The following is a 26,930-nucleotide window of genomic DNA, read 5'->3' as shown; positions in this document are numbered from 1 at the left end:
CTGACTTCCTGCTGCCACCAGACCCCAGTGTGAGACAGCGGCCATTGGTACTTCTGGAAAGATAAAAGTTACAATTTTAGCTGCTGGAAAGCCAATGGGGTCACGTTATTGTGGTATCATCTCCTCTATTCACTGTAGATGGGCAGATTTCTCAGGGTCTTATGCTTATATTGTCACATTCATAACTAAGGGATTGAGTAATTCTCAAAAAATAATATTATAGAAAAAGAAATTGCATGCTTGGCACACATTGAATGGAATTTGATTAACATTTTGCATGTGCGTTGTTAATATACAGGTATAGGTATGTTTCATTCCTTTACAAAAATATCTAAAAATGTCTTCAATAATCCAGAGAGCTCTTCACTTTGTTATAACTTAATCTTCGTTATCCAGTTTCATGCTTCTTCCAGTGTCTTTGATGTCTAAAGCTATAGCTATACTCTTGACAAGCAAAGGTTTGGCAAACATTGCATCTGTAAACTAAAACACGCACTATTTTGGGGGAAGCACAAATTACTGTGTGTGAAGAAGAGCAAACACGGGTGCATCGTTGTGTGCACACTGTTTCGCTGTGTGTATGCAAGCTTTACCCCTGCCCCATTTACCATAGCAGAAGCCTATTAGCCGCCTGAAAAGAGAATATATTTATCAGAGCCCCTGTATTATTAATCAGTGCAGAGTTAAAAGTGAATATGTATCAGAGCAGCTGAATAAGGTTGAAACACGGTCTGGATTCTGATGGTCTCACTGGGAGTATCAACAGTGCAGCGCCTTTTCAGCCCAAATCTGAACAGAAAGAAGTATGACTTTCATCTCCCCTGCTCTGCAGTCTCTGCGGTTACAAGGCCTGTAATTATACATAGATTAAGGGGGAGTTGGGGTGGGTCTATGTCCTAAAATGAATACTTTAGAGGAGATGACACAGTTTTGAAAAAGTTGAAGCTGCACGTTGATATGCACAGCTTGCTATAAGAGTGTGATTCATGCCTTTCTGCCTGCACTCTCTCTGAATTTTATCATGGTCTGAGTGATTATGGGAGTGCAGCTTCCCTGCAAGCTCTCTATTTACTCTATTTATTCCTCCCCCCACCCCCCCTTTCTCTGTCTATCTCTCTCTGTCTCATCCTGCAGCCTGTGAGGTGGGTTTCTATAAGCCGGTGGCAGGCGATGGTCTGTGTGGTAAATGTCCTCAACACAGCCACTCAGAGACCAGAGCCGCCCTCTCCTGCCCCTGCGACACCAACTATTATCGGGCAACAGATGACCCACCAGCAGCTCCATGCTCCCGTAAGTACAGCACACAGTGCACCAGGAAGCCCAATCCCACACGCAAGGTGTGGGATTGCCTCCAAAAAGTGCCAAGACATGCACATAAACACACTCAAACAGCACACGGTAACCATGAAATGATGTCCTGAACTTATCTTTGCCTCAAAAATCTAATTTTCTTCTTCAGACATGATCAAACCTCTGAATGAACTCAAATCTTTCTTTTCTCCAGGCCCTCCATCTGCTCCAGTAAATGTCATCTCCTCAGTCAATGGGACCTCTGTGAATTTAGAGTGGGACCGCCCTCTGGATACCGGGGGTCGCAGCGACCTGCAGTACAGTGTGTCGTGTCTGAAATGCTCAGGCGAAGGAGGGCCCTGTGAAGACTGTGCATCCTCCCCTGGAGGCACCACCGGTGGAGGGAAGGCAGGTGGAGGGGGAAGTGTAGGGGCAGGGGGAGGAGGGATGGTGGAGCGTTTGGGCACGGCTGCGGTTCGATTCGTCCCTCGCCAGACTGGTTTGAAGGAATCTTGGGTGACAGTGCTCAACCTGGTGGCCCACACCAACTACTCCTTTCGCATCTTGGCCATGAATGCAGTGTCACACCTAAGCAATGAGCCAACACTGTATGCTGTGGTCAACATCACAACGAACCAGGCAGGTAGGGTTCAGAACGGTGACGTATTGGAACTCATTATGAGGAATTTAAGGTCTGGCCCTTTCTTCCAACTTAGTTACTCACAACGTAACGTTCATGTATATCCATAAAAAATATAATGTAACTGTTTCAGAGAGGGAAGATCCCAAGTGCATGACAGAGGAGCTAGAGCAGAATTTCAAAATCCAAATCTTTAATCCAGGCACAAGTCAAACCATCCACAAAAGTATCTGTAAAGGGTAAAAATCCCCCAACAGGCAAAGGTAATACACAAGGAGAACTCACTGGAAAAACAAAGAAACTCGCACAGACCGGAAGATAGATGTAGCTACTGTGACACCACCCCTTGCTAAGCGAAGTCCCAGCATGAAGCCTCAAGCTCAGTGATTAGTATGCTGACAGCTACAGTCCCACAGACTTCTGTATTACCAAAGTCTTTTTGTAACCAAAGGAGTCACCCCCCCCCCCCTTTTTCTTTTTTGCTGGCAATTAAAAAGAAGTGACTAACCAAAAACTAAATCAACTGGAGTGTGTTACAGAGATTTCAAAATAAAACAGGAAGTGACTAAACAGAAACTGCAAAAATAATGACTGTAGATAATGATTAGTTACTAGAGAATTCACCAGGAGATATTTTAGTGAATCTTTTGGTGAATGTTGGTAAACATTTAAATAGTCTGTAAATACAACCTACATTAAAGTGACTTGATTCTTTGTTTTTTGTCTTTTATATTCCGTTACAGTAGTCTAATTTCTTATTAAGGGGTCATTCACAATTATCAACATTTTCCAAAGCGTACAAAGAGTACTCTTTTTCAGACCCCCTCCCCAAAAGCGTACAAAGAAAATGATCTTTTTCATGACACTTAATTTCACCTGGTTCTTTGGTATTTTAATTGTTTGGTATTTATTAAGCACATCCTGGTGTTGAAAAATTCTGTATATCTTGGTATCAAATATACTCTTTCCTAGGGCTGGGCGATATATCAAGTTTTTAAGAAATATCGATATATTTTCATAAGCAATATAAGATGAGACAATATAGTTTATATCAATATAGTCTATTTCATGTTACAATCATACTTGTAGATCCACCAGTTCACTGTTCTCTTCTCTCCCAGTTTGTTTCTGGATAACTTCACAGTGACCCGCCTCTCTCCCTCACCGCTTCACCCGTAAATCATGAAGGAAGTGACAGCATGGCAGTGTTGCCAACTTAGCGAATTTGTTGCTGAATTTAGTGGCTTTTCAGACCCCCCTGGTAACTTTTTTTTCCAAAAAATGACTAGCGACAAATTTAGCGACTTTTTCCTGTGACGTCAATGACTTTTGGAGAGTTTTGGAAACCTGAAACCCTCCGCTGTCGCCATGTTTTGTATACATACAATCTTTGTACTGCCATTCATACATTTTGGCGTCGCCCGGACCACCAAGAGTCCCTGGCTGCAGGCAAGAGGGTGCTGCCATACCGCAACTCCATAGCAGAAGTTGGTTTGTACCATAATTCACGTGACCCTAATGGTGGAAGTGGGTCTTTTTTGTGTGCTTGCAGATGCCGCCTTGAGCGGGTGGGCTTGTTGCTGTGATACGTCAGCGCATATGTCTATGGATTTACTGAGCTGGCTAGAAACCTGCTGACTGAAGGATGGAATTTTGTTCATTCAGTCTGTTTATATGTTTTTTTATTTGCACAGAGTACTAGATGTACAGGAGTACACACAGGAGGAAGCACTTTCCAGTGAAGTAGACTCCACCAGACTGGCTTTTTAAAGAATAAGTCAGCCTTTTGCTATTTTGCTCTGTATCTTTTTTGTTTACATTTTAATAGCACAGTATTAATTTATTTGGGGAGCATTATTATTTAAATATGCCAATAGTTTATTTTTGAGCAATTTCTCATGTACATTTACAGCTGAATGTTAATAAAAATGCCTGTGTGACATTTGGGACATGTAGCTTTGACTCGGAAGGGCCTTTTTGTTTATACAGAATTAATGCACATACCTTCTGAATAAAATCCATCATTGTTTTCTGTCGTTTACTGCGTACGTTTCCATTTTTGGAACAAAGCTTCCACTTCCTTGTTGAATTTATCTCTGCTGGCTTTGGCTGCTTTCCACACCTGCTGTTCTTGTCAAATATCGTCAGTAGAGTCACTTTGTGAATCAATGATGGTCTATTTAGAGAATTCAATGAGGCCTTTGAATTGATCCGCCCGACCAGAGGCCATATCACTGCAGACCACGGCCCAACCGGTCGCAGCAGATGACTGCGCCTCCCTGAGCCTGGTTCTGCTGGAGGTTTCTGCCTGTTAAAAGGGAGTTTTTCCTTCCCACTGTCGCCAAGTGCTTGCTAATAGGGGGTTGTTTGACTGTTGGGTTTTCTTTGTATTATTGTAGGGTCTTTAACCACAATACAAAGCGCCTTGAGGTGACTGTTGTGAATTGGCGCTATACAAATAAAATTGAATTGAATTGAATGATGAAGTGGTGTACAAGTGAACGAGAGTAGATGCCTAAGCCTTTAGCTGTCAGGCGGCAGTACTCAAATTACATAGACCGACTGACATTTTCTGACTAAAAGCGTACGTTGGGTGTTTACCCCCTTCCCCCTGTCCTATGGTTTATAAGCTCTGGAAAATGTTGATAATTGTGATCCCTATAATGGACAAAGTTTTAAATAATGAGGTCGGTGAACATTCAAGTGATCACAGATCTTCCACTCTCAGATCTTTATGACATCATGAATATGGTCATCTCAGGCCCATAGCTGTATCTGTAGGCACAGAAGCTCCACCCCCCTTCTTTCAAACCTACTGTTTATGAGCCAGAGCCAATCATAAGAAAGTTGGCTTAAAGGGCGCAAAGTCTCAAAGAAGGGATACTCAGGATAAGGTAAATGATTATTTTGTAGAGGCCAACATACATAAGTTGCTCTTAGTAGTTACCTACTAGTTTCCCATGACTTCATGATTGCAACACTATTACCTTTTGTTTATATGGTCCCTTGAAAATAAATGAATAAATAAAAATCTATACATGTAAAGCATAGTGGAAATGCATGACAGAACCTAGCACAAAGGCCTTACAGATCCACAGAAGAGCATGGAAAACAGGCTTACTAGAGTTTATATTGTGGTAAGTAGCATCAGATACGATTTCATCAGTGTACATGTTCATACATGTAGCTGCACTATCCTGTGCCCCGCTCTAACCTTAAATCAGTCAATGTGAGAACTATATAATAATCTGAAGCCAAAAGAAGAGAAATGTCGTGCAAATAAATGTTTAAAAATCAAGCAGATACTTCTCCTTGGGTTGCTGGTGACTCACTTGCAGTCATATCATTAAGAGTTTGAATCCAGCCTTGGCCCTTCATCAGACATACCTCTCCTCTCTCTTTGTGGTCTCTCTCGCTGTCAAATGTGCAGAAGTGCCAAAATAACAATATTTAAAAAGAAAGTGCTATCTCAGTGACATTTTGTGCTGATAATGAAGAACAGGTTGTGCAACGTGCACTTTGTTTCTGTAAGGACGGGTTGGAATAGCTGCTACTGTCAGCAAACAGTGCTTGTGGCTAACCCTGACACTTCTATGCTCCATACTGACATTATAAACAGAGCAAATGTGACTGCCCATTTCCGTTTTGATTAATGTGACAATTACTAGTTGCATTAACCCTCCGGCTGTCTGGTTATCAGTAACTGTTAGTGTCACTTAAGTTCATCGGTTTCCAAGGGCCTGACTTGTGTTTCCAAAAGAACCTCTAGTACAAATGACAGGAGGTTACAGTGTACATGAGGATAAAGATTTTTTTACTTTTTAAGACATTTTTAATATAACTTTGAATTAATTTTAAGGCCAAATGGAAGTACACCTCACAAGTGGAAGAATAGTCATACCAATGTCATTGATGTTAATAAGAGAAATTTAAAATATTGTAACGTTGTAAACCCACTTCCAAAGTCGGCGATATTCACAACAAAGGTCGTCTTTATTAACAGAAAAACGGCTGCTGTAGGCCACAGCCACGCCAACCACAACTACAACAGCGGAACAGCAACACACACACAGGCAAGCTCTCGGTCTTTTTTCTCTCTCCATGCTGCCTTCACGAACCTCCCGAACAGTCCGAAATCCCACAACATCAACACGCTCTCTAACTAAGAGAATCGCTACATTGCCCCCCCTCACTAAATCCCTCGCCCCGAGGGATCCCGTACAAAGTCTCTGAGGTGACCTGGGGGTCTTCTCTGCCTCTGCAGCCCCCTTGTAGACGACACTTGGGGCTGTGTCTGCTGTCCTGCAGCACCCTGCTTTTGATCTGGGATGGGGTGCAAAAGTGGAGGAAGCTGTAGGGCAGTAGAAGGGGGCACAGTCAGTGAGTCTGGGGCTGTGGCTGTTTCATTTCTCAGGGGGGTTGACTGGACTGGGCGCACATCACCCTTATATGGAGCCAGCCTGTCTCTATGAAGGGCCACTCGTCTCCCCCTAGTCGGCAGCTGAACCCTGTACACCACTTCCCCCAGCTTCTCTACCACTACACAAGGCCCCACCCAGTGGCAGTCCAGCTTAGGGCACCGGCCTTTCTTCCTCCTCGGGCTGTACACCCACACAAGGTCACCGGCCCTTAAGTCTTTCCCTTTTACCCTCAAGTCATAATTCCTTTTCTGTCTCATTCCCGCTTTCTCCAGCTGATCACGGGCAAAAGCATGGGCCGACTCCAGCCGGTCCTGCAGTCTCCTGGCGTATTCCGGACCCGGTACGACTACCGGAGCGTCCGGAGGCCTCCCCAGTGCCATCTCCGCTGGCGTCCGTAGCTCTCGCCCCAGCATGAGCAGGGCAGGCGTACACAAGGTGGAATCCTGCACAGCGGACCTATACGCCAACAAAACATGGGGGAAATGCATGTCCCAATCACGCTGGTGCTCTGCAGTGAGGATGGCCAGCTGTTTCGCCAGGGTCCTGTTGAAGCGCTCGACGAGCCCATCACTCTGCGGGTGTAACGGTGTCGTCCGGGTCTTTCGCATCCCTAAGCGCTCACACATGACAGAGAAAACAGCCGACTCAAAGTTCCTTCCCTGGTCACTGTGAATGGTTTCTGCCATCCCGAACCTGGCAAACATGCCCTCCACCAGCCTGTCGACCACCGTCTCCGCCTCCTGGTCGGGTATGGCATATGCCTCCGGCCATTTTGTGAAGTAGTCCATGGCAACTAAGACATAACGATTTCCTCTGTCTGTGCGTGGAAAAGGCCCCATCACGTCCACTGCTACTCTCTCCATCGGGGCTCCCACTGCTAACTGCTGTAGCTGGGCCCGGGACTGGTCTGAGGGACCCTTGTGCGCTGCACAGAGGTCACACCGGCGGCAAAAGTCCTCAACATCCCTCCTGAGCTGCCCCCAGTAGAAACTCTGCCGGAGCCGCCGAAGGGTTTTGGAAACTCCAAAATGCCCCACCCCGGCGGTTCCGTTCAAAACTGCCTCCCTCAGGGCCCTGGGGACCACCACCTGCCACCTCTCCTCCCCCGTAGCTGGCTCCTTCCAGGCTCTCTGCAGCACTCCATCCTTTACTCGGAGAGCTGAAAATTTCACAAACAGTCCTTTAGTTGCAGGTGAGTATCCAGCCACTCCGCTCCACTGCGGTCTTTGACCAGACTCCACCCATTGTAGCACTGGCCGGAGGTCAACATCCTGCTCCTGTTGCGCTCTCCACTCGAGCGGGTCAATCACCTGTGCCACTCTGCAGGCCAGCTCACCTCCGCTACACCCGGAATCATGCTCTCCCCCAGCCCGGAGCTCCTCCTCCCGGGCTTCCCGCTTTTCGCAGTACCGGCAACCAGCTGGAGCACAGGGGCGGCGGGACATGGCATCTGCGTTGGCGTGGTGAGCCCCCGCTCGGTACTTCACTTCGAAGACGTATGGCGCTAATTCCTCCAGCCAGCGTGCAATCTGCCCCTCTGGCTCCTTAAACGCCATTAGCCACTGCAAGGCTGAATGGTCTGACCGGACAGTGAAGGGCAGGCCACAAAGGTAGTACCTGAAGTGACTTATTGCCCGTACTATGGCCAGGAGCTCCCTTCGCGTCACACAATAGCGTCGTTCAGCCTTATTAAAGGTTCTGCTGAAGTACGCCACCACTCTCTCCCCCGCTGGCCCCCCCTGGCTCAACACTGCCCCCATTCCGCCATCGCTGGCATCTGTGTCTAGAATAAACGGCAGACTGGGGTCCGGGGTGGCGAGGGTGGGAGATTCTGTTCGGGCGTTTTTCAGCCGCTCAAAAGCCTGTTCACATCCTGCTGACCAGTCAAAGTCACTATCCTTTTTCTGCAGGCGGAACAGGGGCGCAGCAATACAGGAGAACCCCCTTACAAACCGCCTGTAGTAGGACGCCAGACCAAGGAAGCTCTTTAAGTCCTTCAAGTTTGTGGGGGTTGGCCAGTCCTTCACCGCCTGCACTTTCTCCTCCAGCGTACTGATACCCTCACCCCCGATTTTGTGTCCCAGGAACTCCAGCTCTTTCCTCATAAAGCAGCACTTATCAGGGTGGAGTTTCAGGCCCGCTGCCGCTATCCGCTGTAGAATCTGCCGCAGGGATGCCAGAGCTGCCTCGAAGGAACTTCCGTGGACCAGGATGTTGTCCAAGTAGACCAAACATTCCTGTCGGGGGATATCGGCCAGCACCTTTTCCATCAACCTTTCAAACGTGGCCGGCGCATTGCATAGGCCGAAGCAGAGAACACGGAATTGCCACAGCCCCCTGCCTGTGCTGAAAGCAGTCTTTGGTCTGGCTGCGGGGCTGAGGGGCACTTGCCAATACCCGCTACGCAGGTCCAGCGAGGAGAACCAGGAAGAGCCGGAAACCAAATCCAGGCACTCATCGATGCGGGGCAGCGGGTATGAGTCTTTCTTAGTCACACTGTTCAATGGCCTAAAATCGACACAGAATCTCATTTTGGGGCTCTTCTTCTTTTTAACCATCACAACCCCCGAGGCCCAGGGGCTGTCGGAGGGTTCAATGACGCCAGCCCTGAGCATCTCCCCGATCGCACTATCAGCCGCAGCCTGATGCGCCAGGGGGAGGCGGCGAGGGCGTGACTTCACAGGCCGTGCATCTCCCGTGTCAATGTCGTGCTGCAGGAGGTGAGTCAAGCCTACCTCATCTTCTGACAGAGCAAAAATGTCCTTGAACTCCAGCAGCACCTGCCACAGCTCCTCCCGCTGTGGATGATCTAAATCTTGGCAGCTATGTGTCCATATGTCCCTCACTACTGCCAGTCTATCCCCCTCCCCCATTACAGTGTGCTGGTCTGAGGCAGGAGAACCCACTACGGTGGCTAAATCGGGGTCAGGGGACAGGGGTGCAGGGGGGTAGATCGGGGGCGGAAGGTGTGCCTCATGGTGCACCCCCGCTGCTCTCGACTTTGGCGGGTGCAGGTTCGGGGCCTGTGCGGGGCGCACCAGGTCAACCATGGGGCCCCCTGGAAAGGTCAGCGTGTTATTCCCCAGGTCTAAGACACTCTGTGAGGCCCGCAGAAAGTCCAGGCCTAATATGCAAACATCCTGCACCGCTGCCACCCACACCTCCAAGTTCACTCCCAGGCCCCCCACCTGAATAGGGACCAGCCCTTTTCCCAACATCGGCGCTAACTCACCAGTCACTGTACGCAGTTTTACTGTAGTTGGTTCCAACTGGGTTCCTACCGGCACCACGTCAGGTCTCATCAAGGTCGCAGTGGAGCCAGTGTCGACCAGAGCTGTGTACGGAGCCCCTGCCAGGGTGATGGGGATGTGACAAAAATCCCCTGCACGCGTCCAGCCCACCACCCTCGCGGACTCTGTGCTGTCGTCTGCTTCTGGGGGGAGCTGAGCCCCGCACCCCCGGCTGTACCGTTGGGCTCTGTCCACCAGCGCCCCGGCGGATTGGGACACAGAAGAGGGGGCCTGCGCCGTCCCGCCTACGCAGGCCCTGAGGCGTTTCCCTGAGCACGGTCCGGGCATCGCACGCTGATGTGGCCCAGCTGTCCGCACGTCCAGCAAACAGGAGGGTCTCGGCGAGGACGAGCACCGCGGCGTGAAGATTGTAGAGACACGCCTCGAACCAGTTCGGTCAATTCGGCCGCCCAAGCTGGCACCCCCTGGCCCGGGGCCTCCGGCACCGCAGCCCTCACCACCGGGTCATACTCGCTATGGTCGCACCCCGCAGAAGCCACCACGGCCTCCCTCTCCAAGGCCATCTCCAGGGCCTTGTGCAGATTGCGGGGGTGGGAAAGTTGAGTCTGGATGCGCAGCTCACCAGGGATAATGGCGCGGATGAACTGGTCTCTGGCCAGCTCGTTCTGCACGCCGATGGGCATGTGGGCATATGCTTTCTTCGCTAGCATCTCAATGTCATTAGCCAAAGCGCGAAGCGGCTCGCGCGGTTGTCTCCGTCTACTCGTCAGTTCGGACCGCAGGACAGCAGGCTGGCCACACTGCCCAAACCGCCGCTGCAGAGCACCAACCAGAGCCCTGTAGTCACCCCTCTCAGCTGGGCTAAGCAGCAGCAGGCATGCCAAAGCGTCGTCAGTGAGGCACAAGGCTAGCTGGAGTGCTTTAGTGTCTTCGGACCAGGCCGCAGCATGCGCCAACAGTTCAAATTGAGCATGGAAGGCCTCCCAGTCAGCCTTACCGGAGTACTTGGGGGTTTTCACATTTGCCTGGCAGGGCCGGGCGCCACTATCGCCAAGCACGGGCCCCGTGCTGTTCGGGGCGGGCGTCTCCGCGCCCGTGTATATTCCTGCAGTCGACGGGCTAAAGCCAGCGTCAGCTGCCAGGCCTCTGGCAGTCCGTCTGAGGCGGGCTAAACGCTCTCCGGCACTGTCCGCTCCCTCAGGACCCAGCGTGCCCCCAAAGTCACTGTCCATAGCCTCTCTCTTGATCTTCGGGCGGGCCCCGGCCACATCTCGCTGCGCTGCCATAGTTAGCGCAGGCTGTCAACTGAGGTAGCCGAAGCAGGGCTAGCCGACGGTTGGCAGTTTGACTTCTGACACCAATGTAACGTTGTAAACACACTTCCAAAGTCGGCGATATTCACAACAAAGGTCGTCTTTATTAACAGAAAAACGGCTGCTGTAGGCCACAGCCACGCCAACCACAACTACAACAGCGGAACAGCAACACACACACAGGCAAGCTCTCGGTCTTTTTTCTCTCTCCATGCTGCCTTCACGAACCTCCCGAACAGTCCAAAATCCCACAACATCAACACGCTCTCTAACTAAGAGAATCGCTACAATATTTTTGGTGCAAGAGAATTAAACCGAATCGAGGTTCCGAGGTTAAATTTAAACAAGACTCTTTTAATCTTTTTTTTTTTTTTAAATAATAATAAATATAATAAAGTCAAGCTCTTTAGGAAAGCTCTGACAAATAATGGGGTAAAAACAGAAAGGGGTCGTATTGTTGTTCTATTTTATTTTAAAACAAACAAACAAAAAGCTGCTGTGCGAGTAGGTCTTTACTCATCGCCTTACACTGTGTTGTTACCATAGAAATACATCTTGAGCTGACGCTATCTCTCCTGTTTCTTGTGCAGCCCCGTCTGAAGTGTTAGCGATCCGCCAGGAGAACACCAGCCAGAACAGCGTGACTCTGCTCTGGCACGAACCCGACCAGCCCAACGGGGTAATCCTGGAGTATGACATCAAATACTACGAGAAGGTACTCGGCTAACTGCTGCCTCTGCACCAGTCGAGCCTTAAAAAGCAGTGCTGTAGTCATTTGTTTGAGGCTTATGCCAGCCTATTGTGTTGATTTTCCAAAAAGAACTTACATGAATCAGGCAGCTCATGAGAGGCAAAAAAACTGTACCTGTAAGCGCACTGCCTTCAAAGGGCCGCGACTAAGCTGAGCCACAATATTGTGAATACAGAGGAGTGACGGTTGGATAGACTGGATAACTTAATCCAAGAAAAAGATCCTCCTGGCAGTTGAGCTAATTGAAAGGAAATGGGGGTTGAGAGAGTGAGAGCAAGAAGGAGGATGAGACGGTTTAGATTCCAACTTAGCAAAAGGGACAGTGACAGCAAGAGGATGGCGGGCGCGGCCTCTCGACAAGCTAATTGCCCCGAGTGTGTTCCTGAATGTGCATGTGCAGTGTGTGTGTTTTGGTGAGTGTGTGTGTTTCTGTGATAGAAATCAGCTAATTGCAGAGGGAGCAGCCTGGGAGCAGGCGGTCTCATAGCCAAACAAGCAGGATAGTGCGGGGAGTTCTGAAGGATTAGCTCGTCTCTTGCGCTGGTGTCTTAATCTGGCCTAGCTCAGAGGGGTGAGACGCCTGTGGGGGATTTTCAAGTGGACAAGTCAGCAATGTGCTTTCTTAAGGTTTTTATAGTTCTGTACTGAACAACAGTGAGTCACAGCGCGGATGGCGGCTGCTGCGGCTGAGGATGATGAAGACGAAAAAGACTCTTATTTCTGCAGCGAACACTTTATAATTAGGCTGTTTTTCCTTCCCTGGGACACCCAAATGATTCACTCACTCTGCTGTTTGGTGTAACTCTTTTTATTGTTATGCTGATCCCCCCCCCCCACACACACACACATATAAAATATCTCTAAAATAATGATAATGATATGATAATGATGAACTTTATTGTTAAGCAACACTTCAAACAAGGAATATGATCCTTCAAAAGAAAAAGCACATCACCTTTCTGATGAATATGCACATGAAACAGATACATTTTATAATGCAGGGTTGGCTTATTAAGCTTGACAGTTTACTTTTACTCAAATGATGCATCGTAAATGAATCTGTTATCAGAAAAGAAACATGAAAATAAGACAAACACTATTCAAAGTACCTGTCATTTTTCTGGCTGACAGAAGCAGATCAAGAGATTTTCTGAAGCAGTTACATGCCAGCAGCGTCTGACTGACAGATCAGGTTAGACTCATTTATGTACAGCATGGGCTTTAATGAGCCTGCTAGTTTAAAGAAGATTGTAAGAAATAAAGGCAGTGTTGTGAAAGCTCTTTGTGAATAGATTTAGTGTGATCTTCCATTTTTTTCTACTGCCTTTAAAGTCTCTTACAGGATAAGACTGGGCTGCACATTCCTTATTGTCAACAAATCCCATAAAAAAAAAAAAAAACTAATAATTCTTTACAACTTCTCCCCCGTGTCTGTAAAGACTCAGCCCCAGATCCTCTGCCTGCACCCGAAGACATTCATCTTAAGAAATGGGTCTCAAATATAAAGTGTCATTTCCAAAAAAGGCTCAGTTATTTTCTAAAACAATGGGAGCACTGTCGCTTTTATTAAATATTACTCAACGAGTGGAAATGGTGCATTTTGTTGAGGTCTGTTTTCAGCCATGGATCAATACACATTTGGTGCTCTAGTGAGTTTTCATGGAAGAATAATAGTGTACGGAGTCAAATAAACTATAGTGTGCATGCATTCATGTGATAAATGTAGATTCAGTTACTGGCTTAAAGAATATCATCAGCCTGTTGCTTAAGTTTTTTTTTTCCTTATTTTTGTTGTTAAAAATGGAATACACAGAAAAAAGATTTTTAGCTGCTTACAAAACTTATATGTTTGATTGGTGTGTTTTTATACTGGGACATGTACACTTACCTTTAATATGTGATTTTTGTCCAAACTGTGAAGCACTTTGTAACTGTGTGTTTTAAAAAGTGTGTTTTTCAAGAAAGTTCTCAGAGGTAAAGATGAGCAGAGGTTCACCAATCTGCACAAAGTACATCTACAATTTATATAACAATTTCAGAATGATGTTTCCTAACTTAAAATTGTGCAGACTTTGAATATCTCATCATCTACAATGTATAATATCATCAAAAGATTCTGAGAATCTATGAAATCTGTGCACAAGGGACAAGGCAAAAATCGGTCCCGGATGCCTGTGATCTTGAGGCCCTCAAGTGGCACTGCTTTAAAAAGAGGCATGATTCTGTTATGGAAATCATTGCACGGGCTCAGGAACACTTCCACAAATCACTGTCTGTGATTGAGATGTGTTGCTGCCAGCAAATTCAAACTGAGCTAATATTTTTTTCTTAAAATGGTACATTGCTCAGTTTAAACATTTGATATGTTTTCTGTGTTCCGTTGTGAATAAAATGTGGGTTTATGAGATCTGAAAATCATTGCAATCTGGTTTTATTTAGATTTTCACAGTGTCTCGACTTTTTGGGGGGTTGTGTTATTTTTTTTTTTTTTAAAAACAGACAGGAAACTCTGTTTTTGCCTAATCCACAAGGTTAAACATTCTGTGAAATATTGCATTTAATGCCATTGTTGGAAAATCCTGTATTGCTATAAAGCAGTCATGCTCATTAATATAATAACAATATAATATAATAAAATAACCACTCATACTCTTGTGTGTTAAAGTAAATAACCGAGTTTTCTCTGGGTACATTAGGTGTATTTAGTCACATATTGCTATGTTTTTTAGATGTGTCTCATTGTTACATTTTTGGTGGCGGCCCTCTAAACACTAGATGCAGTAATATTTGCTGCTGAGAGATAACACAGTGACCTAAATATTGAGGGTTTGTCAGGAAGGAGACTGTGGTTTGTAACTTTGTGTTTTGCACGTTCTTCAAATTTTTTTTCCACTTGATTTTTTTCATTTTCGCTCACTCTTCTCTTTGGTTTTCACTCACTGATTAGATTTAGCCACAAAACCAGCACAGCTCCGTTTAGGCTCTTGGTTAGGTTTAGATGAAAGATGAGAGAAATGACAGTCTGTGAGTGACAGATCTGTCTGACTATTACCATAATTTAATGAGTCACGCGCCACTGCCAAATGACAACTTGAGCATAACTTGTTTAACAAAGTGACATTATTTGGCACCCCAAGAATGACGACCGGCCGATTTAGTTCATTTTTAGAATTCTTGTTCACAGTTTATAAACTCAGCACACCAATCTTCCAACCCTAATCTTTAAATGTATTTGTCGCACTTGCAGGATAACGAAGAGCACAGTTACTCCACTCTGAAGTCTAAAAACACCAGCGCCCGGGTATCAGGGCTGAAGCCTGGTACCAAGTATATCTTCCAGGTCAGAGCCAGAACCTCAGCAGGCTGCGGACGCTTCAGCCAGAACATAGAGATTCAGACTGGGAAAGCAGGTGTGTGTATGTGTGTGTGTACACTTGTCTGTAAGGAAGAAAAGAAAATGAAAGAGGAAATGGTGTGTCACTAAATTATTTGGTAAAACCTCCTGCCAGCCCGCCATGAGTCACTGGAAAGCTTCAGTAGTTCTGTGTTCTTTGATAAAATGGAAAAAGTCCAGTAGCAGCAGATTGTTCAGTTAAAAGACTAGCATCTCAAAGTCTAGCCAAACAGCACAGCATGGTCCTGGGCTGAAGAGGTTTGGGTGTCAGCGAGGGTGATAACTGCCCAAGTCCACCCCTCTGTTCCATTGATCTGTGCTTTGTTAGAGGGTCACCCGTGTCAGCAAAAGTGCAGCCTACCCGGGCTTCAAACAGCTACAGTATGCACTGTGCTGCTGTGGGGTAGAAGTTTCACGTCTTTCACCTGAAGCAAGAACAACACAGACTGTTAAAGAAAACTTTTATTCGAATATTATTCTTTCCTAATAGGGGATTTGGCAGATTATGTCCAGATAAGGCTCTCGGTCTGCAAAGCTCAACCACCTGCCCGGTTGGAGTCCCAGTGCTGTTTCACTGAGTAATAGCCTCCTTTCATTCGGCTATTCACTGGACTCAAACTCTCCCTGACCGAGCAAGAGGGCTGTACACATTCCACGAGCCAACATGCTGAGTAATCAACACGTTCCAAAGTTTATGATAAACAGATAGAGTTGCCTTTTTCCGGAGTTGTGTGTGTTGCCCAACTGCAAGCTATGCAAATTCTAAGAACTGAATTGTGCCCAAGTCTGTGAGGCTTAACATTAAGACTAGGTGGCTTGGTCAGCGCACTGCTTTGGTCCACACTGAAATATGTGAACAACTACTGGGCGGATTCTAATGAACAATGGACACATTCATGGTTCCCAGAGGATTCTTATTTTGCTGATGCCCTAACTTCTCAATATTCACCACCTTGAAGCTGACATTTTTTTAAAGCAATGTCTTTAGCTGTTTTCACCCTGAACTTTTTCCTTTTTGTGTGCTACATAGGCAAAAGTCATGTCTCAACCTGAATCTCCTGATATTGTGTGGAGTTTATGTCCGATAACTTTTTTGACAATTATAGAGTGGACTGCCTTAAATTTGGTCATATTTCACTTAGGATCATGCTTACAGGCTTTGATGGCTTCATTTCTATTGATTTAGTTTCAACATCAGGTCAAATATTTAACCTGTCTAATAAGTGAGTTTTTGGCAGAATTCTGTATTGTACAGTATATATATAATGATAGATCCAATAAGTTTGTAATGGAACCAGTTTGATGACCAGTTGCAGCGTATGGCTGGCACCGTGCTGTCTTTTTCAGAGCCAGGATCTTCCAAATTAGTTATGTAAAGTGTTACCTTCCACACTGCCCCCTCACCTGCAGAGCAATGCTTTCTTGTTAATTGGAAACACAGATCAGTCCCTCATTAGCCGTCATTAGCCTTGAGTCATGGCAGTTCCCTCTGCCAAATACCGATAAACTTGAAAGAAACATTGCCGTGAGCCTCAAATGTACTTAATATTATGTACTAGTAACAATTTACCTCCAAAGCAACAGCATTTTAACAATTATCTAGAAAACACATCTATAAGTACAGTTACACAAGGCCACTACTGTTGCTACTCTTATTACACCGTTCAGCTTTTTTTAACATCTAGTTTGGAAATTCTGTGTCTTATAGTGGAGGTTATTTTTGATCTAATCAGCAGTGGCTGACACATCCTTACAGGCTGTGACATTAGTTCATACCAATTAGTTTAACATATGTGTGTCATGGGGTGAGAGTAAGGATTGCTGTTTCTAGTAACTGACTTACAACAGCCCAGTGCATTCATTTCATCCACATGTCTTGCCATTCTTGTTTGAAATCAATTCTGACTCTGGCACAGGATTGTGACATCCCTATTCTTAATCCTGACAAGTACAAGGCTCTGATTTTCTGTTGTTTGTCAAACAGAGAAAACAACTACCAGTGGCCGCTCAAAGATATGGGTGAAATGGGTGAGAATTCAAATGTTAGGTCAGCTGTCAATATCACATAATTACAGAAAATTGCCAATAATTTTCTCACACAAAGCTATAATTAATTCTACCATCATCAAAATTTTCAAGCAGACCTTTTGGAGACATGCCTAAATTAGTTTCAGACTCAATTTGGACACCTTCCAGTGTCGCTTTGAATTTACATGACTGAATTATTTTAAAGATGCACAGAATGAACATTAACATGTTTTGTTATCAGACTTTGTAGACACCAAAAATAAATAGCAGCAGTTACTGTTGGAGTGGAATACATAATATAATAACAATGTAAAGAACTGCACATAGTTTAAACAATGTACATGATCCAATAACTTCTTTCATGGTGAGTCACTGTAATGGTAAAAAGCACACCCTCTTTATACTCTAAAGTTTTACGTATCAGGACTAAATAAAAAATCTGGGTGGCTATTAAAATTAGCTAGGCTAAATATAACCTCAGGTGATCTATAAAACAACACATATTACACCAAGTCATTATTTATTTAACAAAAACTAAGCCAAAATACAGAACCAGTGTGAGAAAGACTAAGTACAAATCTTAGTGCTTCCACAGGAAGTAAAATGGAAAGTAGCAGCCCGGTGCTCTTGATTAACTGATTATCAGCAAGTGTGAGTAACTCTGTAAAAGCAGACGTTTTAGAAGTTTGGTGGTCTGGAGCATTCAGGTGTGTGTTAACCTGGTGTCAAGGAGGAACCATATCACCAGTGATCTTAGAGATGCAATTGTTGCTGCCCATTTGTCTGGGAATGGTTACAAGACCATTTCCAAACAATCTGAAGTCATCATTCCACACTGAGAAAGATTATTCACAAGTGGAGAATATTACCTTCCCTCTCTTTGTTACCATCCGACTACACTTCTTCAGTCCGAATGACATTCCGATGTCATTGCTGTAGATGCTAGTGGTGTGGATCGGATAACTGATGTCTTGTTCACTCCTGGCATACAGCTTGATGTTGTCCATGTAGAGGAGGTGGCTGATGCTTGCTCCATGTCGCAGTTGGTATCCGTAGTCCAGGATCCATGTGTGTGGCATCAAGTCAGGCTTTCTTGTAATCAATCTAGTCTAGGTGGGAGTGTGGTTCTCATATTATTCCCCTGCCACTGAGAGTACAACTTGGATGGTTCAGTGGAAAACATCTGGTTTATTATCTCTATCTCTCTCTCTCTTTCTCTCTCTCTCTCTCTCTCTCTCTCTCTCTCTCTCTCTCTCTCTTTCTCTCAAAAATCACCTGTGTGAAATTACACCAAATGTGCTGTGTTCTGTCAAAAGGATCTTTATACTGCAGATATCTGCAGTTGTCGCCTGGGTGACTCTGTTGGTCATTAGAGTCAAACTTTGTTTTAGTTGGAATTTTTGCCAGTCTATGAAACCTCCATCTTTATAGCCCCCACGTGCACTGCCATTAGGCTCATCTAACTGTAGGTACACATGTCCAACACTTACCGTGTGCTTCCATGTTCAATCAACCAAAACATTTATTTTTGTTATACAGTGCACCTTAGACATGCATGTATTTGTGTATTACAGTGTACTCAAAGATATAGATATAATCTGTAATGACAACATTCAGTCTTTCAAAGTATTTGACCACATTAGCTGGATATTTCCTATCTATAATGTGACGGACAAACAGGAGGTGATTATATAATGGTGAGGTTATTTAATGAAGCTCCAAATTCCTGTTTATCTTGTTTAATCAATGACACTCTACCTGCCGCCTGTGTTTGCCAGTGTGTGTGTTTGGATAAACTGTGTGTTCCCTTAGCTAACACACTGTGTTTGTGTGTCTCTGCAGCTCCTTTGCGCTACAACACCATGACCATCATCTGGATCTGCATGGCCCTGGTGTCTGGTCTGGTCACATTTTTGGCCATCATCATCTGCAGGAAACGGCAAGGCTACACTTTACCACACTACCCATCTCTGCTGTGTGTGGAACACTTTCTTACACTACTCTTACTACCATGCCTCTCTTTGTCTAAGCAGGAATGTTTTTTGTGATCAAATCCCCTGTGTGCACTGTATTTCTCTCAGCTGTTGTCACCTAAAAGTGTGGGAAAGGATCCTGTTCAAGCCTGTGTTTGAGAAATACCAGTAGTACTCCTTATCATTTTGAAATGTTTGTCATATTGGATACACAAGTAGTCTGCATACTATTCTTTCAAACTTAAGGATAATATGTAGAGAAAAAGTAGAAAAAAATAGGTTGGAGGACTCAAGACAAGAGCCTGTTGTCATGACTGCAGAGTTTACAGAATATTCCACTAAGACAGAAGAAAAAGGGGAAAAAGGGTTCATTGGTGTCAGAGTTTAAGGAGATGGCCAATTTACTAATTAAAAATATCAAAAACTGATATAAACCACAAGAGAAAGTTTTAGTTTTTACAAAGAAAGTAAACTGCACTAAACACTTTTGAAAAATAATAAATGGTTAATTGTTGAGCACCTCAAATGGTTTTACTATACTGATTAAACAATATTTTATTACATTATATAGGTAAGGAAATAAAATGCAGCACTCTAGCTAATGCTAACATGCATGTCGCTCATTGCTAATCGCACTTTGGAACTGATGTTAGTCTCTAGTGGACGTTCCAGGTTCCAGATCTTTAGGTAAAAGTCTTTCTCACGTATTTACAACAGTGTCAATCAAACGTATCCTTGGTCATTGGGAATTGCTTCAGTTGTTTGCCTCAAACGTTACGTAAGTTATTTCAAGTATAACACCAAGTCGCTGAAATGTATTGACCTTTCATGGTTTCCGATCACCACATTGCTGCTGGTCTCTTTCCCTGTACACACCCTTTAAATTTTTACTTTATTGTTACCACCATTTCTGACACTGGTCTCTGATAGCTGGGAATAATTTTGTGTAAAAGAGATAAGGACTGCCTTTGGCTGTCAAGTAACTATACAGAGAACTAAAAATTGTCCTTTTTAAAAATGAACTTCACTTTTTTCCTTTCAATGACAGAACATTGATAATGAGAAAAAAAAAATTACACAATGACCGTTGTCACAATGAGCCAAGTCCAAAGAGTTTAAAGATGCCTAAGTAGAAGTAACCTCTGTGCAGACATTGGGGGTTTGAACCTCTCTGTTGAATATAAATATTAAAGATAAATCACAAGTGGTGGCACAATTACTTCTTTAAAATATTTTCCCTGGGTGCAAATGCCCCAAAACTATCTGTTGTGGACCCATAAATGCATACTGGTTCTTCTTCAGACAGTGAGACTTCTGCTAGTTCAGCCCACTAACTTCGTTACTTCCCCATACACTAAACATATAAATAATGTAATCATACTTCTTTCATGGAATTTTTATTTAAATTCTTACTAATTTGAGAAGGGATGTATAGCTTAATTTTTTAACAGTAATGATTGTGTGTAATTGGGGCAGACTATAGTCAACTGCTACAATAAAGTGGTCAAAGTGCTTTGCAGAAGAAGAGTAGAGGTTTCTAGCAACAAACAACATCTACTTCCAAGATACATGGAAAAGATGAGAATGCTTGACAAGGTCAAAATCCACTGCTTGATGCGCTCATTTCGACTTGTTACCTTTATTGGGGTTATCATAAAAACATATTACTGACAAAATTTTATATACAGTAGGAAAGGTATAGAGCAGAAAATAATTCAAAACAACCAATTTTATATATATACACACACACACACACACACACACACACACACACACACACAAACTTATTCAGAATTTAGAAACCTTCAAGGACATGTAGGATATATGTTCATGTGGCTTCAGGCCAGTTATTGTCCCATTCCTGGTGTATTACTGTCAGCTGCCAGAGACTCAGTAAGTATCATGGACATGTGCCAGTAGTGCCCACTTTGATTCTTTCAAACAAGCTGAAACTAAGTGGCTTTGTTTTTTTATTTTTGTTTTCTCTGTCTGCATTTCACACCAATAAATTAATTATAAACTTAGATGAAGCTGCTTTCTTAATTGATTGTCGTCTATCTTGCTAGTTTTAACAAAGATGTAAGGTTGCTGCAGGTTAACTACATTAAAAGAACTACCCATACCCCACAATCAGAAAACATATACAAAAGATGGAAGCAGCTTTAAAACTATAACCAATGCTTAAGGCCCTAAAACCTGTATTTTTTTTTTTCTAATGGCTAGCATGGGGTGAGTCCAGTGGTTTCAAAAAGACTTCTAGAGAAGTCAAAGGTAAAAGGCCCTCTTGTTCTGCGACACTTTCCTGATGCCTTTATGGGTTCAATAACTATTGGCATACTATTGAATACAACATTTTGTAAATTATGGTCCCCATTTGTGTCAGAAAGGAGAATAAACCAGGGTTTGCTTTCAAAATAGGTGCAGTGTTTCTCCGTTTCACCATTTGATCTACCATCCCATTTCACAACACCAAGGTGACGACAGGGAAAACTCAGCTCGAGGATCCAAAATGGGACTTCACTAACACTGCATACAAGGCAGACCTAACCATGTATCAGAGTGCATATGTGCACTCCTCTCCAAAAGTATTGGAGCAGTGAGGCCAGTCCCTTTATTTTTGCTGTAGACTGAAAACATTTGTGATTGAAATTAAACAATGAATATGAGACAAAAGATCAGCATCTCAGCTTTTATTTCCAGGTATTTATATCTGGATCTGATACACAGTTCACAAGATAGCACCTTTTGTCTGAACCCACCCATTTTTCTCGTGAGCAAACGTATTAGAACATGTGACTGACAGGTGTGTTTTGTTGTCCAGGTGTGTCTTGTTACACTGATTATTCAAACAATAAATAATGCTGGATGTATACGCTCAGTTTTACATTAGGGTTTTGCGTGTGCAGACTGTGTATTTATAGTTAGAGGAGTAACCAACATGAAAACCAGAGAGCTGTCTATGGGTAAAAAGGAATTGTGAAGTTGAGAGAAGATGGAAAATCAATCAGAGCCATTGCACAAATATTGGCCATAGCCAGTACAACCCTTGTCCTAAAGAAGAAAGTTGTTGCTGGTGTTTTAAGTAACAGATGTGGCAGACCAAGGAAAACAGCTGAGGACAGAAACATTGTAAGTGCTGTAAAGAAAGACTCTAAAACAACTGTTAGTGACATCAGCCACAACCTCGAGAGGGAAGCAGTGAAGATATCACAATCTACTTTTCTTCATGAAGACTTCGTGAACAAAAGTACAGAGCCTTCACCAGAAGATGCAAACTACTAATTAGCAAGAACAGGAAGGCCAGGCTGGAATTTGCCAAGAAGTACAGACACAAGCCTCTTTCTGAGACACAGTTTTATGGACTGATGAGACAAAGAAGAACTTGCTAAAAAAGGCAAAAGTTTGGAGAAAGAAAGGATCTGCTCATGATCCCAAACATATGAGCTCATCGGTAGCGCCGGTCTCTGGCTGCATGACCGCAGATGCTCATCTCTGGATGAGTGATCCGGAACGATCGTTTCATTGTGTTCCTTGTGCGCACAATGACAATGAGTTGAATCTAACATCTAACATCTGTGAAACCCAGTGGAGGTAATGTCATGGCTTGGGCTTGCATGGCTTCTACTAGGACGGGCTCATTAATCTGCACTGATGATGTCACACATGATGGTAGCAGTACAATGCACTCAGAAGTCTACAGAAACATTTTGTCTGTCAGTGCAACCAAACTGATTGATACTGTGATGTCAAACCCAAATGTTTTCAGTCTACAACAAACGTAAACGGATTGGCCTCACTGTTCCAATATGTTTGGAGGGGAGTGTATGCTGGAAAATGGGTACCAATGGCTACATCTTTTATATACAGTCTATGCTAATAACAGAGGCTATAAGCACTTTGTTGCACTCTGTTACACTTGCTTGTCACTCACTGATTTATTATACATTTTTATCAAACTGGTAAACTAGGATCTTTGTTGCACGGAAGTTTAAAAACCAGCAGGAAATGAACTACCCTGCAGTGCATCAGTGTAGTAGCAACATCAAAAAACACGTGCCTTAAAGCTACAGGTGGCAACATTCAGATCTCTATGTGTGAATAAGTCATTTTCCCTTTCTCTTTTAAATGTGATGTCTCCAGGGATGTTTTTACTCTGCACTGTCAAAATGAATATTGATTTTTGCTATTTTGAAATATATAAACATGCCTATAGAATAGATTTACTGTTATAAAAAGAATGCATCATGGCCAAACTAACTCAGAGGATTGGGCTGAACTTTGCTATCTAGCTGGACCGACTCTTTAACCTCTTAACATCCACCAGGTCACCAACAACCGATCTAAAGTTCAGTTAGGTTAACATCCACCCACTCTCATCTCATTTTTGCCTAATTGGAACCTCAGGTGGAAAAGCTTGTAACAGAAAAAAATGAACGTGTGAGATTGCAAGAAAAGTAGCATCTTCTTCTTTCCTGAATGTGGGCCTTTTTATCCTGCAGCTAAAACAAAGCCCAACCCCAATCCTACCCCTAGACTGGTTGCTAGTAACTTGGTGGATGATAAGTCTTACTGCTTGTTGCTAATAAATGACTAAATATCAGAGAGTGACGAATAGCTTTGTTGAAGTTATTAGTAATGATGAGCAAATGGTGATTTATTAATTATGAGTTATGCTTATAGTTTGAAAGTGTTTTCTGCAATTGTCCTGTATTCATTCCTCTGTATGTTTATTTGTGGGCATGTGTGTGTGTTTGCGTGTGTGTCTGTGTGTGTGTGTGTGTGTGTGGTTTGTACAGACACTGTGGCTACAGCAAAGCCTTCCAGGACTCAGACGAGGAGAAGATGCATTACCAGAACGGTCACGGTATGTTTGGCCCATTTCTCAATTATTACCAATAACAGATTAGATGGCATTCTTTGACGAAGTCGCATTTTCATCCGCGTGTAATAAAGTTCATCCTCAGAGCAAACAATTTTCATCGGGCTCTGAGTGATTACAGGAGAATAAACTCCTTCTCCCCTGCATGCTGTGTATTCTTCCACTCCCTCTGCCTGCTCTTTTCCCCGTGTCATTTCTTTCCTCTTTCATCAGGTTTTCCCGGCACACACTGGTGACGGGGCTCAGATGTGATGTTGCTCTCATTCTCCGATATGTGACCAAATGCTAATGTTGTTTATCTTAGTGTCATTCCCCGATGCGAGGTTCTATATCGACCCACACACGTACGAGGACCCCTGCCAGGCGGTCCACGAGTTTGCCAGAGAAATTGAAGCTTCCAGGATCAAAATAGAGAAAATCATTGGCTCAGGTAAAACCATGAACTTGTGTGCGCTCACACACACAGAGAAAACACACACACACATGGTAAGAATCATTGGCTAAGCTAACTTAAAATCATTGGCCGGTGTAAAGGCTGTGGTGTGCAGCAGAGAGAAGGATAGCAGAGTGGAATCAGAGCGTTGCGTGGGGCTGTCAATCAAAGCTCCTCAGACAGGAAGAGAATACTAACACTAGTCAGCCTCACAATACACCGTGCTACATATGACTGCTGCAGCCAGAGAGACAAATATAAATTGTATGACACAGTGAGATTAAAACAGTGCACCCACCAATTTAAAGTTCTATTGAGCTAAAGATAAGAATGAATGGATAATTGGCTAACTGCAGCTTTTGCACATATATGTGGAGAGATAGTTTGTAAGTGGATTGTTTTCTCTTATCTAACCTGGCAAATTGACTGACACTTTCTCATTTACACAAATGGTGCCGCTGAGCACAGTGCATATTTACTATGGTGGAACCAATTTAAAGGCTGAAAGTGTTTGAAATGCTGCTGTTCCTCTCCCGTGTGTTCAGGGGAGTTTGGGGAGGTGTGCTACGGACGTATGAGGCTCCCGGGCAAACGAGACATCCCAGTGGCTCTAAAGACCCTGAAGGCAGGATACACAGAGAAGCAGAAGAGAGACTTCCTGGCAGAGGCTTCAATAATGGCCCAGTTTGACCACCCCAATGTCATCCGCCTAGAGGGGGTGGTAACTCACAGTATGCTGCATCTAATACTATATATCAGTGTGACAAAAATTAATAATGTTCAGGACTATTTGCTTTCAGAGACAGGTATAACTATATATATAAATTCTAGAGAGGGAGGTCTGCCTGGAAAGCCTTGGCAGCACACGTGTTGTCTACAGTATCAGCTATAGCATGCTAGCTGGGCTGGGTTACCCTTCCGGCTGGGCATAAACTATTAAAAGCAATATGTTAGCTCACACTAATGTTTGATTTACAGTACTGCATTAAATCTCTGTACCCTAGGCTATTTCCTAGCTTGATGCATATTTTTCCAAAAATGTAACTTCACCTTGTAGCTATGCTATACCAAGTGATAGGTCTGCTTGTTAGTAATATGCAATGTAAACATAGTTACTTTTAACCATTTCACCAAGATGTTTTCTTTTTTTTTTTTGCATTTCTTACTCATTGGCTCCATAATAACCACCATCAGTTTAAAAAAAAAAAAAAAACCTTGCAGTAACTTACATTTTACTCACATTGTTTTTAACATTTATCCCTCTGGCAAATGGTAGGCAGGCAATTAAAGGGTTAAGTAATGATATCAGACTGGCCACACCTCTGAAGTGTTTGATGAAGACTCTGCAGCTTGTCTGATCACACAGATGTGCACAAAGTCAGTGTTGACCAGTGATAGTTTTAATAAAGTTTGTTAAAACTGAGTTTCCAGAGATAACGGCAGCGTGGCTGAAACTGCACTTCTGGTTAACATTTTCATTTTATTTCCAGTACCTCAAATTTTATACTATTTAAATATTTTAATTATTTCAATACCAAAGTAAACAATAACAAAAATAATGTAATTTTTTTCAGTATTAACAGATGAATATGTGTGCTATATAAATAATTAGAAAGTATAATATAATTTAAATATGTATAAGAGCTTATGCATTTTTAATAGGCATGTTTATGACAGCAGAGATTCTGGAGGGTTAATGATAGACTTAAGCTGACTGTGAGTACATTTGGCCTTGGATTATCCTGTAGTTCAGAGTGTACAGCTCTTATTTACATTTTTCTGTTTAAAATCATGAATCAGAAACTGTTAAATGTTTTCATTCTCAACAGTAAATGCTGAGACTGTTATACACTATAGTGGCAAAAGTATTCACTCATCTGCCTTCGCATGTACATGAACTTGAGTGACATCCCATTCTTAATCCATAGGGTTTAATATGATGTTGGCTCACCCTTTGCAGCTTCAACTCTTCTGGGAAGGCTTTCCACAAGGTTTAGGAGTGTTTATAGGAATTTTTGGCCATTCTTCCAGAAGCACATTTGTGAGGTCAGATACTGATGTTGGGCGAGAAGGCCTGGCTCACAGTCTCCGCTCTAATTCATCCCAAAGGTGTTCTATCAGGTTGAGGTCAGGACTCCGTGCAGGCCAGTCAAGTTCGTCCACACCAAACTCTCTCATCCATGTCTTTATGGAACTGCTTTGTACACTGGTGTGCAGTCATGTCGGAACAGGAAGGGGCCATCCCCAAACTGTTCCCACAAAGTTGGGAGCATGAAATTGTCCAAAATGTCTTGGTATGCTGAAGCATCAAGAGTTCCTTTCGCTGGATCTAAGGGGCCGAGCCCAACTCCTTAAAAACAACCCCACACCATAATCCCCCCCTCCACCAAACTTTACACTTGGCACAGTGCAGTCAGACAAGTACCGTTCTCCTGGAAACCACCGAACCCAGACTCATCCATCAGATTGCCAGATGGATAAGCGCGATTCTTCACTCCAGAGAACACGTCTCCACTGTTCCAGAGTCCAGTGGCTGCGTGATTGACACCACCGCATC

General features: G+C 43.8%; 1 protein-coding gene across 1 annotated transcript in view; it reads left to right on the top strand.

Moving 5' to 3' along the window:
• epha8 (eph receptor A8) overlaps positions 1-26,930 on the top strand; it is a 146,480-nt gene that overhangs the window by 102,474 nt on the left and 17,076 nt on the right. The window contains exons 7-14 of the mRNA XM_030728472.1: positions 1,135-1,290; positions 1,505-1,933; positions 11,506-11,630; positions 14,914-15,076; positions 18,931-19,027; positions 23,858-23,925; positions 24,245-24,370; positions 24,919-25,104. Coding sequence (XP_030584332.1) covers positions 1,135-1,290; positions 1,505-1,933; positions 11,506-11,630; positions 14,914-15,076; positions 18,931-19,027; positions 23,858-23,925; positions 24,245-24,370; positions 24,919-25,104 — 1,350 coding nt within the window. The remainder of the gene's footprint in view (positions 1-1,134; positions 1,291-1,504; positions 1,934-11,505; positions 11,631-14,913; positions 15,077-18,930; positions 19,028-23,857; positions 23,926-24,244; positions 24,371-24,918; positions 25,105-26,930) is intronic.

This window comes from Archocentrus centrarchus, chromosome 5 (genome assembly GCF_007364275.1).
Source record: "Archocentrus centrarchus isolate MPI-CPG fArcCen1 chromosome 5, fArcCen1, whole genome shotgun sequence".
NCBI classification, from domain to species: Eukaryota; Metazoa; Chordata; class Actinopteri; order Cichliformes; family Cichlidae; genus Archocentrus; species Archocentrus centrarchus.
This window is presented reverse-complemented; position numbering and strand designations above follow the sequence as displayed.